Here is a 21,323-nt window from a genome sequence, read left to right on the forward strand (position 1 = left end):
GCACGTTACCAACTATTGATCAGAGTGACATAAACAATGGGACGTTTATAGCTTGATTTTAAATATAGATTTACTGCACTATTTTATTAATATGTAAGGTTGGAACTAGGGCTTGCATTCCGGATATCCGGATAACCGTTTTATCCGGATTTCGGTACAATTTGGTATCCGGATTTAGATTAAGTTGATATCCGGATAAAACGGATAATTCGAAAAATACAATTTTTAAGAAAACTATTTTAAAAACGTTGAGAGTTATAATGTAAACCACGTTGTCGGTTGATTTTATTTATTTGGATACATTTTTACAATATAAAACTGTTTATTCATTACTCCTTGATTGCCGTCTACTCTCTTATTTCCACAATCGTATGCAGATCGACCTAGCTCCGTAAAAGTAACTTTGAGTGTACGAGTACCGTGTTCCTGTCAAACATTACGTGACGTGATGCGCTGTCATTACTGTTAGCGTCCGAATACATTATTAACAAAGTGCGAACAGAACTAAAATGAGTCCAACGGAGGAAGACTTCGGTTGATATTAAACTGCCGATCGAAATGCAGTACGGTTTAGCAGAATGATGAAGATGGTTTTAGCATTTTGTATTTGAAATATTTGAATAAATATAGAAGAGGAAAAATGATCGGCCACGTGCTACGACACGACCACTTCATCAGAAACATCATAGAAGGCAAAATAAATGGAAGGAGGGGGAGGGGAAGACCAAGAAAGAGTTATATGAGCCAAGTAAAGGAGCATGAGGGGCCGTGTCGTACCAGCGGGCTCAGCACGGTTCCATTTTTATCGACTATCACTATGCGCGTCCCTTTCGCACTTACATATTTGTTAGAACGTGACAGGCATGGTGACAAGGGATAAAAACGCGACCGTGCTAAGCCGCCAGGACATTAAGGGGCTGGCTTCGGATCGACCAAGGTGGAGACAACTTCATCACGCTATTCACGCTGCACCGACAAGAGCCCAGCTCTTAAATTGAATGATGATGATTTGAATAAATCTGTAATGGAAACCTTGATTGACTTTAAATGCAATGTAAAATCTCAACAATAAGAGACTGTTCTAACAGTTAGAAAATGTTCGATTCTCTAAATATTATCAAAAACTCTACCAAGAAATGAATTTCGCAGCGCAGACTGCGAATATTAATTGGAGGGTTGAAGTATCGCCATAACATAGTAAATTATTGCAAATATAGTTTGTGTCACCCGTTCGACCATATCTAATCAAGCAATCAAAGCTTGTGTAAGAAATCTTTGCCGAAAATTATTTTAGTTCTTGGTGAGTATAATTTTTTGCCTAATGGCATTTTGCCATTATCACGTCACGTGGCAACTCAACACAATAACTCGTACCAACTTAACTAACCAAACCTAACCTCACGGTTACATCAGCTGTATGTTTGCACTTGCACATCAACTTAAAAGCATCGGCGAAAAGGTAGAACGCCAAAAATAGCTTAAATACTTGCTGTTACATAGCCTTGTATACGTAAAATTGTATTAGATTACACTTTTTATTGAGTTCATGAGAGATTTCTTAAATAAAAAGTAAGTATTCGAATTATCCGTTTTATCCGGATATCCGGATAGTAAAATAATTAAAATCCGAAATATCCGGATCCGAAAACTGGGCGGATATTGCAAACCCTAGTTGGAACCATAGAAATCACATGTTTCAAATACCAAGGGGTATTGTTTTGATTCCATATTCTAACAATACGCCGTACATGGGCAATGGGCTATTGAACATAACCTCGGTATGCGAATCAAGATGAATCTAACGTCACATAATCACTAACATCCGCCGGTAGATGAACATAATGGCAGGAGAAATTCGGTGAACGGTAATTTTAAGATCGCACTAATGACTGAGATAACTAATGAATTTAATAGATTATGACCACATTTGTTGTTCAATCTGTTGGAATTCTACTGATACGCTGATAGATATCTATATGTTACAATGAGATAGGTATATATAAACCTACATATGTATGAATTGCTGTCAATTAAATATACAATCCTGGTATATAACCCTGTATGGCATATATAACCCTGCCTAACCTATCGACTAAACAAGTCGTAGTTCTAATCATAAAGTTTTTTATAGGTATTAGTATAGTAAGTAATATGTGCGTCCGCCACCTGGTATAAACTGCAAACTTTCACTATTAAGATCATAGCTATACCTACTTGTATGAATGCATTCAAGTCTAAGGACATGAGACTTTAATAAACCTTATTTTTAAACAGTTACTTATAGTTTATTTTTGAGTACATCAATTCAACACAAACAAGGGCTGGTGTCAGTTGCATATACGTAAAAGTGCTAATAGTTGAAAATGACGTCATTTTTTTTGTCAGTCGGTCGTTATAATAGAAGATTATGGTAATTAAATTAGGTTAACCATTAACCTAATGACTCTTGTTCAGTGGACGGAAAATCAGACCAAACAGTGTAGCAAAAACAAGCAACAAAACTATTTCATGCTTGTCCTATATTTTAAATAGCGATGCAAAAAGGCGGTTATTACCTTGGCATAAAAGTATATGGCGTGCATGTCAGCCATAAAATCACGACAAAACTTAAAGCTGTATTGCAAAGGATCAGCTGTTAAAGTCACGATTGGTACCGTAGAGCAATTTGCTCATTATGATTTCGGATTGATTATTATATTATGCTGCTCAAGTGCTCTGCTCAGCCTTGTTTCTTGAGATCGTTCCCAGAGGTATTTTTGTCAATCCGGAAAAATCAAATGTAGACCTATTCTAAATAATGTACAATTTTATATTATGTACAGTATACAGTACAGTACAATATGTTACTCTTCGAATGCAGCATAAATATGTGACTCGCTCTTATGGCACTACAAATAAGATCGTGTGAGATATTTTTGCGGCCTTCGTTGCGTAACATATTATTGCAAGTACATACATATCTCATTTTGAAATCACTCGCAAGTCTCACGGCGCATCACAATGAAACCTTTTAATATTTTTTTTAAAGGCTCCTGGGAATCCTGTGATAAAATAATAGATTTACGCGTCGAATTTGCGATACATTTTACTTACAGTTGAGAGTCTTTAGCGTGTCTCTTGGAGAAAGTGGCACGGGTAAATAAACACACCTTGGCGTTTTGCTATAAGTACGGAAATTGCATTGTTTCTATATGTATATGCGGATATAATACGCATGTATGACTGTTTGACAGAGCTGTAATTTATAGTTACCTATAATATTATTTACCTGACTGACGATGAACGGAGGGTAATATTTTCCTAGTGATCGTTTTTCGGGCGTATGTTTGTTAGTATACAGTCACTCTTATGGCTCTACAAATAAGTGGCAGATATTTTTGCGCCCTTTGTTGTGTAACATATTATTGCAGGTGACTGTACATATGTTTATTTGTTTAGCGCGCTCTATTGATGACGCGTAAAATGGCATCACCTTATTAAAACGAGATAATTCGTGTGTATGTGATGTCAGTGATGTGAATGTGACACACCTCTGTTTTTTGTGTCGGAATATAATCTCACTTTTGTAACTTGATTATATCAATAAACTAGCGACCCACCCCGGCTTCGCACGGGTTAACAAATTATACACCTAAACCTTCCTCAAAAATCACTCTATTGATAGGTGAAAACCGCATGAAAATCCGTTCAGTAGTTTTTGAGTTTATCGCGAACAAATACACAAACAGACAGACGCGGCGGGGACTTTGTTTTATAAGGTGTAGTGATATGAATGGAACTTGAACTACATATTCATAACCTCGTAAGACCCATCATACAACATTTTCCTTTTTTTAATTTGAGCCTTCCTGTATAGTTGGGATGGGATACGTTTATGTTTGAGAAAGAAAAAACAACATCAAAAGAGATGCTACTTTATTTGGGTAATGAAAGATTTTATTAGATTTAAATGGAGTGCACAGTGCACCTTGGGCCTTACGAAGATAATAATTGCCAGAAGACAAAAATGTACTACTTAATAACTAGATTTGACTTTCATAATGGTTCTAATGGTTCAAAATTAACCTGGAGCAGGCACATTGATATGTATTAGGTTACTATTGTACTCTTCTCTTAGTTTCGATATTTATTCCGAATCCATTAATTTCCGCTAAACAATATATGCGGGTCTAATCGGTAGATCGTAACATCCATCATTGGCCTTCGTTTGATCCCGTATCCCTGTACAACTTTAATCGCAATGTCTTAGCTTATAAAATGCATTAAGCTGTACCAAATTGCACAAGCACCCAATCTTGTAATTTGATCAACCGTCTTCAAAGGTCGTCTTTAGTAAACCTGTCCAATCAATAAATAGATACGCTCCAAGGTCAGAAAGACTAGGAAAATAACTCTATTCTTTATTTAACACGTAATTCCGAAGCACTAGTAGAGTTAAGAAAGAGCTCTCGATGTAATTAATTTAAATTTTGATTAAAATTCACCATTTTACAATAGCGTGGTCGTCGGTCGATCATGAGGTCATGACTTTTGGGTCCCCCCACTACGTACATCGGACATAGCTTTGTCCGCGTGGAATGATGTGATGATGTTGATCGAATTGATTGATAAAAACTATACTCTGTCTTTTCCCAGGCCTAAACTATATCCATACCAAATTTCATCTCAATCGGTTTAGCGGTTTTAGCCTGAAGAGGTAACAGAAAGACAGATGGTAGGGATAATGTGTACTTAGATGTACGCTATAGTTACCCATATAGAGTAATATCTATAATTAAACTAACAAATGTTGATTAAATGACCATTACGTTACGTCATGTCAACGGGCATGGGCAACACACGCCCACGCACAGGTACAAAAAACTTGTCACACGCAAAAGTGAACTCTATGCGAATCACCATAAAGACTTGGAGATGTGAAAGCTTTTCCTGAATCTGTAACTACAAATTTTCCGACTGCAATCGTCTTTATAGAACCAGCATAAGCTTGAACTAGATATAGCTCTAAAGTTTCCACACGACTTTTCTATTACTATTATATTTTAATCATCTCGAACATTAGCTGCTTTGTTACTGCACACCGTTGTATGGGGACCTTGCACTTTGAGACTATGCGCTGAAACTTGGCACAGTTGATTCTTAGCTGGTCTTGAGCAAATACAGACCGGGAGCCGTCGAGAGCCACCTCTCATTTAGTGAGGGGGGAGGGGGAAAGTTCGACGCTGCCGCGCTTCACTTGGAGCAACATTTCTCTAAAACTATACCTATTAGGGCATGTAATATATCATTTTCGGATAAATTAAGGATGAGGAATCTAGTTTTGGAACAAAAACAATGCACTTTCTAACAAAAAAAAAAGCATAAAGTAGAAAAGACTAAAAAACGTATTTTTGATTTTTTCATAATTACCAATTTTTTTTTAAAGTGTAGCAGGAATCTGAAAACAAAAAATACAGTCGTAAAGCTACACTTATTACGTTTAAGAAAATATATAGTTTAATATACAAAACTGTTGATAAATGGGAGATAAAAAATAATATTAAGCGTGGGTCAGAGTGATCTCAATACAAAATATTATGAATGTGGGAAAGTTACTTGTAATTTGTTCTACAATCGTTTATTTTTCTTGTTTTTCGTAAATAACTCGTAAACGGTAGCCCACAGCAAAAAAATATCTTTTACGTAAATAATCTGTTTCAGATTTCTTATAAAATAAGTACTACTGTTTTTCGCTACCATCAATATTAAAAAAAATATTGAAGGGAGAAAATAAATACTTAGGTCTCCTTTTTTAATCATTCGTAAATAAATCGTAAACGATGGCCAATAGCAAAAATTTTTTTAGTACATGAATAATTTACATAAAATTTCCTACAAAAAAGGTCATTCAAACTTTTTCGCTAGGATCAATATTAAAAACGATATTAAAGAGAGAAAATAAATTCTAAGGTCCCCTTTTTAAATATTGATCCTAGCGAAAAAGTTTGAATAACCTTTTTTGTAGGAAATTTTATGCTAATTATTCATGTGTTAAAATATTTTTTGCTATTGGCCATCCTTTACGAGTTATTTACGAATGACTAAAAAAGGGGACCTTAGTATTTATTTTCTCCCTTCAATATTTTTTTTTATATTGATCTTAGCGGAAAAAAGTAGCACTTATTTTATAAGAAATCTGAAACAGATTATTTACGTAAAAGATATTTTTTTTCTGTGGGCTACCGTTTACGAGTTATTTACGAAAAACTAAAAAAATAAACGATTGTAGAACAAATTATAAGTAACTTTCCCACATTAATAATATTTTGTATTGAGATCACTCTGGCCCACGCTTAATATTATTTTTTATCTCCCATGTAACAACAGTTTTGTATAATAAACTATATATTTTCTTAAACGTGATAAGTGTAGCTTTACAACTATATTTTTTATTTTCAGATTCCTACTACACTTAAAAAAAATTGGTAATTATGAAAAAATCCAAGATACGTTTTTTTGTCTTTTCTACTTTATGTTTTTTTTTTGTTAGAAAGTGCATTGTTTTGGTTCCAAAAAAAAATTCCTCATCCTTAATTTATCCGAAAATGATATATCACATGCCCTAATAGGTACAGTTTTACAGAAATGTTGCTCCAAGTGAAGCGCGGCGGCGTCGAACTTCCCCCCTCCCCCCCACTAAATGAGACGTGGCTCTCGAGGTCTCCCGGTCTGTATCTGCTCATGACCAGCTAAGAATCAACTGTGCCAAGTTTCAGCGCATAGTCACAAAGTGCAAGGTGTCGCGCACTAACAAACTAGCTACATAGATTAATCTCGAACTCTTTCGATTCTAATGTCAAATAACAAGTGTCCTCTAGCGCGCACAGCCAATAATACATGTATAACTCATACACACATAACATATTAACTAAAGTAGATTTATAGACACCCGGTCTAGGTATCTAAGACTGTGTCTTATATCCTAGTTACTAAAACGACAGTTCGATTCTACTTTATTCTTTATTTTAGGTAAATGATAGTGGTATTGGGCAGATTGGACAGTAAATTGGCCAATGAGACTGTAATAAATAGAATTTTTGTATCTGAGATATAACATACCTGCGCATATAGTCAGTATGAGGCGACACGCTCATATAGCCTTGGGGAATACACCCCAGAAAATAATCCATAGACTCGGTAAACATACTTGTAAGTAATCGAACACCCTGATGACGCAAAAGAAGTCCGCCCGAGGATTCCAGATCATTCTACGTGGTTTTCTCTTTATAAACAAGACTTATTTTGCCTTCATTTTACTTTAGTTGTAATTCTACTGTAATAAAGATTTATTTATTTTAGCCTTAACATGATAAGGACGAATGTATCACGATTTTTATGCAGCCTTCATTTTGATGGTGTAGAATTCTACACATGCAGCTTAAGCACTACATACCTATATGTATCTTTGTACTTTAGCTTTAGACGAGCAAAAATGTGTTATTTTAATATCGAACTCGAAAATAGATTCTTATATCTTGGAAAGGTTGCTAATTAACGATTACGAGATTGATTACTAGGTATTGAATCTGTCTGCAATGTATACCTATTAAGCTAAAAGTCCATGTTCCCTTAGGAGGCTTAGGAAATTAAGATTGTTTTCGATTTTTTTTTCTGGGGCATAATTTTTATGCTTAAAAAGCCTACATTTTCCCGACATACTCCAGTATAGGGTTAGGGTTAGGGTTACCAGTTGTCAGGAATTTTCCTGACATTTCAGGGATTTTGGTCGTTTGTCAGGAATGCGGTCGGAATAGGAAAATGTCAGGAATTTTAGTGAATTAACAGACAACATTAACATTATTCAAATTTACTTACATAAATCCAAAACAAATCAAATTTAAACAATGTATCAATCATACATAGATAGAGTTACACTTGCACTGCGTGGGCTATCTGAATCTCTGCAGATTTTTCTTGGTCTAACTCTATCGTTTATGATTGGATCTGGTAACCCTAGTTAGGGTTGGCCAAAAGGACCGAACAGATTTTTAAAAGGTAATCAACGCGCATAATGTGTATCCCCAGGAATTGCAAGCGTCCGTACACTACCGTAACAGCTTACCATCAGGCGGGCTGTTTGTTTACCACCGGCGTGGTACATAAAAAATGGACCCAAAAAATATTTGTTATTAATCAAGAATCTCATTGAAATTCAGATTTAACTTAATTGAACTATAGACATAACGAGCCCCAGAGGCTCTCAGTGGCAGGTAAACATTGTCGAGAAACTTCGACGGGCTATAAATAACCTAGCTGCTGGGTAGGTTGCGAGTTCCCAACACAAAAGGCCGTTGTAAGAACGAGATGGATCGCGGCTGCTGCAACCATGCCGCTGGATTCCTAATGATGCAAATTGCACGTAAAAGCAGCAAGATTGGGTCGGTACAACACTTTTTCTTGACTTACGGCTTTATTCATAAACGCGCTACAAGCCTCAAATTAGCTATTTGCTTATTAATCGTTTGTCTTAATCTGCCACTTTAACTTACATGTAATACATGTATGAAAGAAAGGGATAAAACATAAATGAACTAGTTGAGGCTTGTAAACTTTTTTCAATAAGGGTAAATAATAAAGGTGACGATCATGCATATATTCATATAATCATATGGTATGGTATACTACATATAGTTTTTGCACTTTTCAGGACACTCGATCGCCATAATCACACTAAACGGCGGGACTCTGCCACAGCCGTGTTTTAAGTGGCTAAGGGTCGTATTCCACCTGTCCTATTTCTTTGTCCAATGTCAGTGCGTCTCATCAAAGCAAAATGTGAGACGCAGTACATATTGGACAACGAAATTGGATAGGTAGAATACCACCCTAATGAATATAAGGGAAAAACAAGTAAATTACCTACTATTTTCTTCGTAAATAAAAGCGTTTAAGTATATTCGTAGAGTACAATTTACATTTACCTATTGTTTGTTGTAAGACATTGAAAGAAATATATGTTAATAAATCATGAGTATATTATTTTCCACTTACCTAGTTATGATACTTATGATATCTTAGATATTTTGTTGAAACGTCGAAAAGTGATAAACTTTGGTTACCTATCTTCGACAGTAGGTACGTACGTACGTCGTCTCGTCGTCGTAGTACGTCGAGTCTCCATCCATGACGACGATATTTTACACCGAAATGAGTCAGTTGTAGGGCATGCACCCGGGAATTCCCGGTTCTCAAATTCCCGGGAATTCCCGGGAATTTTATAGTGTCAAAAGAACCGGTACTGAAGACCCGGTACCGGTACTTCCCGGTTCTCATCCTATGGCTATTTATTCCCATTTCAATAGTAGTAATGTTTTAATACTTTAGCTCGGGACATTAAATAACATTTAATAATGGTGCTATTTCATAATAGCACTCCACCAGGACCCAAATAACCCGACAAACTAACCTGGTAAAGTAGGCATTTCAATATTTCCAATCGATATTACGGATAATGGTAAATTGTAAAATTTCACCTAATTTATCTATTTCAATTTTATCTGAAACATTGCTCAGTACTTTTATGCCGGTTACATAGACGGACGTTGTTATTTATTAGCAATCTATCCGTTCTCGGGTCGAAATTTTAATTTATGTATGCCGTGCCGTCATAGTGCTGAGTGCATCGACTACGCTACGGCCGTGTGGCTCGGCCCAGGCGGAGGCAGTGTGCGGTTAATTTAGTAAAATAGGTTGGAACGCCAATTAAAATGTTTTTTTTTTTTTATAAAATAAGTCATTTATTAATAGTTATGCAATTATTTATATGAAAATAAGTCTATCATGAAGATTGTACGCTAACACAAACAATTTCTTAAAAATAATCATATGATGCCTTGAGAACCGGGAAGAACCGGGAATCCCGGTTCCGGCCATGCCCAGAACCGGGAAATGAAATTCTTGGTACCGGGACCGGTACTGCATGCCCTAGTCAGTTGTGATAAGTAGCGGTATTCCCCGTATTCCCGCCAGCATAAAGTAGGTCGCAATAAAGCAAATACTTACCCCTTGTTACAAGCATTTTATTACCCTAACATTGTCCCTAGTTCATGCAAATATTTTAAGGTTGCGGCGTTGTGAGCGTGATGTATTATAGGTATGAAGAAAAAAATTATGGAAACACTCATATAAAGTTCATCGTAGAATATTTGGCAATATCGAATTGTAGTTTTTAAGCTTAGAATAAATTTAAAAGTGGAAAAATTACTGTCCTGTGTGAGGCTTCAACTCACGGCCTCTGGATAGGTGGTAGTTGTTAACATCGAATGATTTTATTTTAAGAATTTTCTTAGTTTTAATTCGAGAACAAACGGAAACGTTCCAGGCTATCCGTACTTGTGAGAATTCATTTCCTGGGGAAGGGAGAAAAACCAAAACAAACCTAATCCCTCGAGCACGGAGTCGCGGGCATAGGTAGTAATCTATAATCAGACAGAACTTGACAATAAGCAATCTGCAGAAGCGGTGTTGCATCACTATCAATGCCATTTCTATCATTATTTTCCATAAAGAGTACGTACACGACGGTAAACACTATCAACGGGTAAATAGTTCGCGTAGCGCTCCACTGGCGATAACGACAGGTTGATAACGCCACAAAAAGAATGCTAATTGACGTTACGAACACTAATGGCTTATGCTGGAGTATTTATATTGAAACATTTTTACAGTGGCAAAGGACCCCGCAGCAAACATAGGGAAAAAGTAGTTTCAGTCAAATCCAACGAAATTTTTGTATGGGGCTGTCCATAAATTACGTCATCGATTTTTGACCCCCCCCCCCCCCCCTATAATCATCCAAAAATCATGCTTCAAATGACCCCATTTCCTCCTACTTCATGCTACCGTCATCCGATGTCCAGACCCCCCCCCCCCCCTAATTTGAAATGACGTAATTTATGAATAGCCCCTATGATGTAGATTAAAGTATTCTTTATTTTTTTATAAGGGCGCCGCAACTCTCTCAGATGTATTATTTCAGAAATAATTAGGTTTTTATTGTTCTATATGATGTCACAGTGAAAGTTGCTGATGTTATGATTTACGAAAACTAGGTACGCTGCATATATTTTGTATGAAACAACTAAATTGATTATTTCTGAAAGTATACTTCTGGGAGAGTAGTGCCCATACAAAAAAATAATCGAGAGCCATGAATCTACATCATACTAAAATTTCGTGAGATTTGACTGAAACCACTTTTTCCCTGTTTGCTGCGGGGTCTTTTCTTTGTACGGTTTGTACCTAAAGTAGGGCAAATATGTACAGCCAGGTCTTGGCTCCCTGTGTACGCGACGCAATCTATGTGACAGCTGACATAATTCTCAACAGGTGTGGGCGTGTCTCGTTCCTGAACAACGCTAATTACGCATCTGATGTGCTTCGGTCCTGCTATGGATTGATAGAAGCAACAAGAAAAGCTATATTAGCATAAATGTATAGCTATTTTGGGGCATTCCACGAGAATTTCGCTTACGAAATGCTTTTGCCTTGTAAGGCAGGCAGCTACCTCAATAAAATGCGTAAAGCTCGAGGATTTACTATATTTAATGAATGAATGAATGAATGAAAATCTTTATTACAGGCAACTAATGGCCCATACATAAATACCTTAAAACTAGCATACATATTATATAAAAATATATTTTATAACTAAACTTTAAAAAACTAAACACTACATATCACATTATGGCTGCGATGCATTACGCAACCCCGCAGTGTCAGGGAGCCGGCCGCGGAACCGCCGAAACTTGACACCCTTCGGCCAAAACTCCTCCTTGTTTGCCGATTTGTTAGCCGAGTCATGAAATAGTAGCTATTAGACCAAACATTTTCAGAAGTACAAGAAGAATGGCATTCCGTACGCGACATTCTCGTGGAATGCCCCTTTAGAAATGTTACTGGAGCAATACTATACCTGCCATCCCGGTGTATCGTTCTGAACTCGTGAAGTATATAATCCTATCAATGATGTGGTGAGCTCATCTCGCTTGTTTTGTCTCCAAGACCGTAGGAAAAGGTGCTCATTGAAGAACAGAGTTTAATATACGACTGTCTACTGTTAATGCTTGCATCAAAACATTTACATAAGATTGACTGTCAGATTGTTACGTCCGTAATCCGCGTCCAACTGTGTAACGATAACAGGCCCCGTTTACTACGTCTCTAAAAATATGCATAATGTGGTGGGGTGCATAAATTCACTATTTATATCAGCGTGTTCGGGAAAACAAGAGTATGTAAGTAGGAAAATTGCATCAATATTTATCGCGATACTTGGGCGACGGAAAGTGCAGAGCCCGATAAGCGGTGGTAATGTAATGGTACAAACGACGTCAAAAATATGTTAACACTTTTGCACCTTACTCCTTTGTAATAAGGCGAAACTTGTAAACATATTTTTGACGTCGACTGTACAATATCTCGCGCGTTTTTCATGCTTCTGATAAACCTAGTATAAATTTAAACGTGAATAATTATAGTCGATGTCATAAAAAGCTATAAAAAGCTCTTTTGATATAATGATTGACGTGGTTTCTCATTTTAATTATGTATGGTCGTAAGCTCGTAAAAATTGTACAAACACGAATCGAGAAAGATGCACAGAAAAACTATTATAAAAATAATTATGTAATTTTTGACCAAATCGTGCAAAGCGCGCAACCGCGAAGATGCCGATATTTTTTTTTGTCATTAATGTTATTACCACAAAACAAAGAAGTAATAGAAGTGAAACGTACGTCTATAGCGTGTGGCAAGATTAAGCCTTATTGTACTCAGTTTCACCACAGACTATTGTCAGTCGTGTGTCAATTCAGTATGGCGCTTTTGAGATGTCAGATGTGAAAACGATTCCAGGAAAAATTAGAAATAATTACAAATATGCCGCGCTGCTCCATTTTGGAGTGTAAAAACACTAGCCGAACAAAAAATATTAGATATGGAGGCATTTTTTATCATCGGTAAGTATTATTTCAAGTAATATTTCAATATTTTTTACATTTTCGGTTTCCGCAAGGATTTTTGGATTGTTTAGTGCAAAAATCAAATTTATGTAAATGAGATAAGGTTGATATCTACTTAGCGTCAAAGTCATGTACGGGTGCGCTATTCAGCCACAGTGCGAGGACCGTATCAAAAATGTTATCGATGTCGATGTTCGTATAAATACACAGTTCGGTTTGTTTATGTTCATACAATGTTCTTAATAATTTATTTTTGTTTTGCCTCTGGATGATCATATCGAAAAAGTCGTCGCTTCCCAAGTAGCATGGAAGTGTCGGCAACATCAATATAGCAGCCAATTAAGAACTTAGAGTGATTTAAGGGACGTATAAGAGTGTCAGAAAAGATTTAAGCTGTATAAAAGGTACTTTACAGACATTATACAGCTCAAGCTGTATAAAATCATTATAAAGGATTCTGCGGAAGCATGGGGTGCTTTATCAGAATATAAAAAATCTACTATAAAACTAAAAGTGTTGTGAGAGACTACAAGCTAATTCTATCGTAAAAGCTGTATACAGGCTGTATTGTAGTAACACTTGGCACTTTTAGCTGTACAAAAGTATCTGTCAACTACGTTTTAAAACATTAAGTGTTGTGAAACACTACAAGCTCATTTTATCGTAAAAGCTGTATACAGGCTGTATTGTAGTATCACTTGGCACTTGTAGCTGTACATATGTATCTGTCAACCCCGTTTTAAAGCTATTTCTTATGGCGTAATCTTACACTCCTATAAGAATAGTAGTTGTATAACTTCTGTCTGTAAGGGTATTATAAAACCAAATGAATAAATGGCAGCTATAGTACAGCTTTTTTCTGTATTACTGATAGAGTCGGTTATAACAATCTTTTGGCGTAATTTTACACTCGTATAAGTATAGTAGTGTAATGATTTCTGAAAATAAGTGTATTATAAAACTAAAGGAATATATGACAGTTACACTACAGGTTTTTTATTTGTTATACGGATCTCTAAAGAGAATTATAACTTATGTACGGAGAACCGAAATACAGCCAAACGAATACAAATATTCTATTATAAAGCTGTTTTAATTACAAAAGCTGTAAAAGACACTCCATTTATTATACAGCACAGCTACTAAGATTATAATGCTCTCCAACTATCCTGTAGGCTGTTTAAAAATTGTCGCCATTTTACAATAAAAAAAAACGTATTTGTAAATATAATTAAAGAAATACTTGCATATATTTAGCAGACTAACGCCGTGTTATGATTACCAGCTAAAATAAATTGTTTAGCCTTAGAATTAATATTTATAAATATTTTTGATACTCTAACCTTAAAAACAAACAGTAACTTTACCGATTTTTGATATTTTCCTTATGGTTTCTCTTTGTTATTTTGCAGGCGCGTAAATATTTTGCCAGAAAAGATACACAGGTTCACAATAAATAATAATCCGCACTTACCAATAATGTAATATTCCATTCAAGTCCTGTATAATATTTACTTTTACCATCCACTATAACACTTTATTGTCGCCATTACTATATTACGAATGAACAAGATTAAGACATTTTAGTTTCTTAAATGATTATTATTCTCTTGTAATTCTTTCTTATAACTCATTTAAAACTTATATTCTTATATCGTACTTTATAAGAGATTATATTTAGTGTTAAGGTTTCCTGTTACACCGAAATATAGCTGTAATGCAGCTATTATGCAGCTTATGTATTGCTTATACAGCTACTCTACAGCTCTAATAACGCCAAAGGCTGTATAATTTGGGCCCTTTTTTTACTTATAAGGGCTGTATAAGCGCTTATACAGCCTTTGTACAGCCTAACTGTACAGCTTATAGTATACAAATAAACTTTAATACAGCTTATATACAGCTTGCAATGCTACTTGGGTTATGCACATTTTATATTATGTACAAAATATGTTCTTACTTATTTATTGCTATTCAATGGATTATTTGATTTAAAGTTTTTCTTATAGTATTGCATCCATGGATACATATTTGTCAATTTTGTATATTAAATACGAGTAGGTAAGGTGTCAGTTTTAAGCTGTCACATAATTTTACTGCCGGGTATTTGCTGGCCAGTCTAAAGCCCGCTCCACACTCTTGGACAAATCTTAAAGCGGTCTTCACATTCGACCTTTGACTAGACTTTTGACACTTGTTTGACCCATATCGTTTCAATATTTAGTATTTGACGTATCTCATTGTTCGAATACGGCTGTAAAGTCTCCTCTCGGAGTTGGACGGTCAGATGACAGTCTCTTTTGTAAAAAAGAGTGCATAAGCCAATTCTTGTGATAAGTTTCCAAGCAGACTCCAGGCTCCGTGCCTGACGCGGGCCGGCTCACGGGCCGTGGCAAATAGCCGGAACAACGCTAGGAAGAAGGAAGATGATGGTTGCGCGACATGTAGCACGTAACTAAGGACGCGGACATCACGCGGGGTGTGCTAAGGAGTAACAGTTTTTATTATATACTCGCTTACAGTTATATGCGTGGTTGGTGGCTTGATTACTTTCAATACGCGCATTTTTTTATTAAAAAGTAAGTAGGTACCTAAGGGGTCATCCATTAATTACATCACACGTTTAGGGGGAGGGAGGGGGTCAAGAAAATGTGACATGTTGTGACAAGGGGGAGGAGGAGTCACAAACTTTGTAACGTCACTTTAACTTCATCAGTAACCGAAAATGTATTTAAATTATTTTATACGCTAATATACATTTAAATTACAATTTTTTGAAACGATACTCGTAATCGTTTTTATTCGTTTAATTTTATTTCTTAATCAGTTTTGGGTTATAAAATTACTAATATTTCTTTTGTCAAAAATATTTTGATATAATATTAAATGAAAAATTGCCGATTTCGTTGAAGAAATGTGACGTCACACCAGGGGGGAGGGGTTTGCCAAATGTGACCAAGTGTGACAAGGAGGGGGGGAGGGGTAAAAAACCTAGAAATTCGTGTGACGTAATTAATGGATGACCCCTAATCGTCGCCAGAAAATATAGTACATACATATGTATAAAAAACCTGAGTAGTTTACGTGTACACTAATCATTAATAAGCGTTTATCGATATCACACCGAATCATGCACATCCCTATCGAATGTGTCAACCTCATGGTCGAATATTTTATCCTATCGCATTCACTCTTGGAAAAGCCATGCAAGTGTAAAAGCAATAGAGCATAAATGTCAATTTACAAAAATAAAAATCGTAGTGCAATTTCGACATAATTTTCTTTGCTGTAAAGTTCAAATTATTGAGATAGGCCAGGGCTCATAATCCTTTTCGAAATAAGAAAATATGGCCAATTTTTGTGACAGCGTTTTGGCGACATAGGTTTCCATACTAATCCAGGCACATGCCGTTTCCCGTCAGAGCGCGTCAGCGCGGCGCGCTCATTCTTTCTTCCGTGGTTATTACTATTAGGTATGTGAAAGGGTAACGTAACTTATGATGTCAGTGACCTACCCGTATATACCATACCGTATTACGTTCTAATATCTGGGAGACCGAGCTTTGCTCGGAAAACATATAAAAACTCAAAATGCGCGTTTTACCAAAGATAACACCTAGATCGATGTTTCGCCCCCGAAAACCCCCATATAGAAAATTTCATCAAAATCGTTAGAGCCGTTTCCGAGATCCTCGAAGTATATATATATGTACAAGAATTACTCGTTTAGAGGTATAAGATAAGATACAGCTACCTGAAGTGAGTGATCAAAGATAACACAAACTTGGATGGTTTTCACTAATTACGTCTCAATGCAAATGTAAATAAACACCGCTAAACACAGAAGCAAATAGAGGGATCAATCATGCTTTCTAGTCGCGCTAATTAATCGCAAATGTGAAAACTAATCACAAAAACAACCGAGCAAAGAATCGAGGCCGAGCTGCGGGCGGACGCATTAGTCGAGCGTTTTGATCGCACTTCAATCTTGTTAGGTATTACACAACGCGTGTTAACAAAATGACGACTAATTTGTAGAAAAGAATGTAAGATGAAGATTCTTCGCTTTCTAATACATACTGGGTATAAGCTACAAACCCATCAGCGGCGGAGACGAATGGACTGATAATCTTCATAACTAATCCCAAGAATGAGCGTAGGCACTAGTTTTCACGAAAGCGACTGCCATCTGACCTTCCAACCCTGAGGGGAAACTAGGACGTGTTGGGATCGGTCTTCTCCGAAAAGTCACTGGTAAATATCAAATGAGATATCGTACATAAGTTCCGAAAAACTCGTTGGTCTGAGGCAGGATTTAAGCCCGCGAACTCTAGATTAAAGGTCGCACGCTCTTACCGCTAGGCTATCAACGCCTCGCGCATCGCAACGCGGGGGCGAATGGACTATTGTTCAAAATAATTAAAGAAAAAATGCAGGATGTGGTTTGTAAGGCACAGGCATTTCTTAGGTTTGATAAGACTCTAGCTAGTGTCTATAAGACAATAAGTGATTATCTGATTATCCCCGCAACCGATGTTGCCTGCGAAATATTATATTTATTTCATTGTTAAATGTTGTCTACGTAGCGAACATAAGTGTATGTCTTTGTCTCAACAGAGCAATAAACTACTAGGCCATCAACCGCAGTAACCGGACAGGTCAAAATGAACCACAAAGTTAACCCCGAGTTAAATGGTGACTGGCCCACGACACCGTTAGATTACTTCCATCGTTGGACGCATTATACGCTTACGTTGTTATTTATCAGCCTTTTGACCCCGACGACAAAGAAAACATTCAGTTTCGTCTCATCGTCGTCTAGTTTCGTCTAAAATAGTGGAGTTAGTTGTCAAGATTGTAAACGAACGAACTGTTACACATATTCTTGCATTTTGCGCACTTACACTCGCTGCTAATTATATGTACCATGGACAATTGCACATAGCATTTAAGTAAGTTAAATATCTCCTATGTTTTTAAAATCGTTATTCAGTTGCTTTTGTTCATATTCTACATGCTACGCTAGAACGCGGCCGGCAACCAAATATAGCACGCCTAGGGCATGCAGTACCGGTCCCGGTACCAAGAATTTCATTTCCCGGTTCTGGGCATGGCCGGAACCGGGATTCCCGGTTCTTCCCGGTTCTCAAGGCATCATATGATTATTTTTAAGAAATTGTTTGTGTTGGCGTACAATCTTCATGATAGACTTATTTTCATATAAATAATTGCATAACTATTAATAAATGACATATTTTATAAAAAAAAAAAATTTTAACTGGCGTTCCAACCTATTTTACTAAATTAACCGGCACACTGCCTCCGCCTGGGCCGAGCCACACGGCCGTAGCGTAGTCGATGCACTCAGCACTATGACGGCACGGCATACATAAATTAAAATTTCGACCCGAGAACGGATAGATTGCTAATAAATAACAACGTCCGTCTATGTAACCGGCATAAAAGTACTGAGCAATGTTTCAGATAAAATTGAAATAGATAAATTAGGTGAAATTACACAATTTACCATTATCCGTAATATCGATTGGAAATATTGAAATGCCTACTTTACCAGGTTAGTTTGTCGGGTTATTTGGGTCCTGGTGGAGTGCTATTATGAAATAGCACCATTATTAAATGTTATTTAATGTCCCGAGCTAAAGTATTAAAACATTACTACTATTGAAATGGGAATGAATAGCCATAGGATGAGAACCGGGAAGTACCGGTACCGGGTCTACAGTACCGGTTCTTTTGACACTATAAAATTCTCGGGAATTTGAGAACCGGGAATTCCCGGGAGCATGCCCTAAGCACGCCTCTTTGTCTGGTTTAAGCACTCCGTCAATCAACTGTAAACAGTCAAACACCGTACCTACTTGCCGAGTATCTACTACCTATCCATTTTGGTGTATAGAAAACGGCTGGATATTGAAGTGGCAAGACTTTTCATCACATACGCCTTGCCCCCTATTCAAGTAGAGCCGGACCAAGATAACTCTCCATGGCATTTGTAATGACGAAGTGTGTCAATGTCATCGTTAATGTCAAATTTCTATGAAAATATGACGTTTAAAATGATACTGCCTCACTCTGGTCTATTCAAATCGGTTTAAAGTTAGCTTAGACGGACTCTAGACAGTAAGACAGTAACATTACCTGTACGGCTAATCCTGCCTTGCAAAATTGTGGAGATCTTAAACTAAAATCAGCTTTGAAATAAACCAGTTACGATAAGGCGGAAGCCATATATATACATCAAGATGCCGGTGTTCATTATGCATACAGTACGAGTATATGCAATATATATCAGCTACCTTATATATCAATGTCACTTAATGTGACTTGTGATGGGTATCGGTAGTAGAAGATGCGCAAATTTTTGTAACATCTGATACATGTTGCATGTTCAAATGATGTATGAAATGAATGAGTAATCTACATATAAAAAAATACGAGTATATAAGGTGATGAACCTCGTAAATTGTCCTCCGGTTTGCAGCTGCATTCCTAAATATAACTTGTACGGTTCTAAAAACAACTTTTTGGCAAGTTTCGCTTGTTGCTATGAGGTGAGCTTGTAGAAAAAAAGCGCCAAAAAGGCTCCAAAACATATCCTGGTCACGGCACCAAAATGTAAACTTAACCTTTCCTGAGTTGGTCCAAATAAATGAATTTATTTATTTATATCTCTTCCAGTTTCAACTGCACTGTTAAGGCCTGTTTGTGTATTTTCTAATTCTTTGCCAATCTAACTCCACACTTGACATTTCCGCGACTTTAACTTGAATCGTCACGTTTGTTGCAGCTTCTTATATCATCATATTACGTGTATGATAAATATTAGTAGTAAATACCTGTTGGCAAGTGATAAACAGCGCGGTCCATACGAAGATCCCAGCGATTATCTGAGCAGTCTGAGTCTGCAGGAACATCGGCTGCTGCAGAGGCTCCAGCAAACTGTGCGTTTTCTCCATTGGCTGAGCCGATACCGGGATCGTCTCGGTCACATTCATCCTGAAATAAAATTACTAGGTTATCCTCTTATTAGTATTTTTTTACTGTACAATCAGTCAATTACATAAACAGAATGCTACTAAAAACAATAAAAAAATATGTATCACTCCAGATTTTGGAATATTGAACTTTAATACACTCCAATAGAGTTCAAATCTTGATTTGAATTTATATTTGTACAAGTAAGCAGGAGTTTTGATAATATACTAAGCAATATATTGGCTGCTATTTTTATCAACTTGACATGGATGCCAGATCAAGTCAGGTATTTATTTTATATAGTGAAATAATCCTGTTAATGATGTATTGCCATATACCGATTTGTTATCACAATATTACATTACTCATTCCTAATGCTTAAGAAGTGGGTGGTTGTGATGATAAGATATAGTGCTGAATACACTTAATTACACTTACACATTATCAAATAAAAAGAAACATTTAAACTCTCTGCTACTGTACTGTACTGTGTGTGACTCTACTGTAGGCATAAAACATGTATTGTATAGTTTTACATTGTAGGCATTTAACTCAAAACCAAACTTATGATGTTATTCATAAATATCTGTTGAATATAACATGCCGTTGGTAATGGTTTGTTCATTAAAAAGATACAAAATATAGAGTAATTGCGTCAGTTCACTGTCCAGTGCCTGTTTCCATCCACTTGGTGTAGTTGCTACAAAGAATTGCGTATCATTTGAATATACAGGTATATTTAAATTATATGCAATTTTTGAGTATATAGGCATATATTCAAAATATATGCAATTCTGTAGCAACTACGCCAAATGGACGGAAACAGGCACTGGACGGTGAACTGACACAATGACCCTAACAGAATTTTGCTAGGTTTTATGATTAAGGGATAACTGTCTTTTTGAAAAAAACTAATAGCAGATTTGTTTGAATACTGGGTAGTATTCAAACAAATCAAATTGGGACTGTTTCAAATGTATTTCATACAATAAAAAATTAATTAATAACACATAATGTTATAAAAAATATATTCATTGCATTCAATCATGGGTTTATTTTATGATGTTGAGAAAATCCAAATGTTATGGTTATTAAATATTTATTTGCCAATTGTATAGAACTTTATGTAAGATGCAATTTTATTGCATATGAAGAAATAAGTTCGGAAACCACTACCTTCAATATCTCATCTCTTAATGATACCTATACAATATTTCTAATTGGTTATGAAGCAGGTAGGTTATGTTATGTTATTGTCAGCCAACAATTGTCTTAAGAATATTGTTTTCAACATCAGCATTTTTATTCACCACTATTATGAATAGG

General features: G+C 36.2%; 1 protein-coding gene across 1 annotated transcript in view; it reads right to left on the reverse strand.

Moving 5' to 3' along the window:
- The window catches only part of LOC134795572 (transmembrane protein 184B), a 41,084-nt gene that overhangs the window by 18,992 nt on the left and 769 nt on the right, over window positions 1-21,323 (reverse strand). The window contains exon 2 of the mRNA XM_063767465.1: window positions 19,859-20,018. Within this exon, the coding sequence (XP_063623535.1) occupies window positions 19,859-20,017 (159 nt within the window). The 5' untranslated portion in view covers window position 20,018. The remainder of the gene's footprint in view (window positions 1-19,858; window positions 20,019-21,323) is intronic.

This window comes from Cydia splendana, chromosome 12, assembly GCF_910591565.1.
Source record: "Cydia splendana chromosome 12, ilCydSple1.2, whole genome shotgun sequence".
Classification (NCBI taxonomy): Eukaryota; Metazoa; Arthropoda; class Insecta; order Lepidoptera; family Tortricidae; genus Cydia; species Cydia splendana.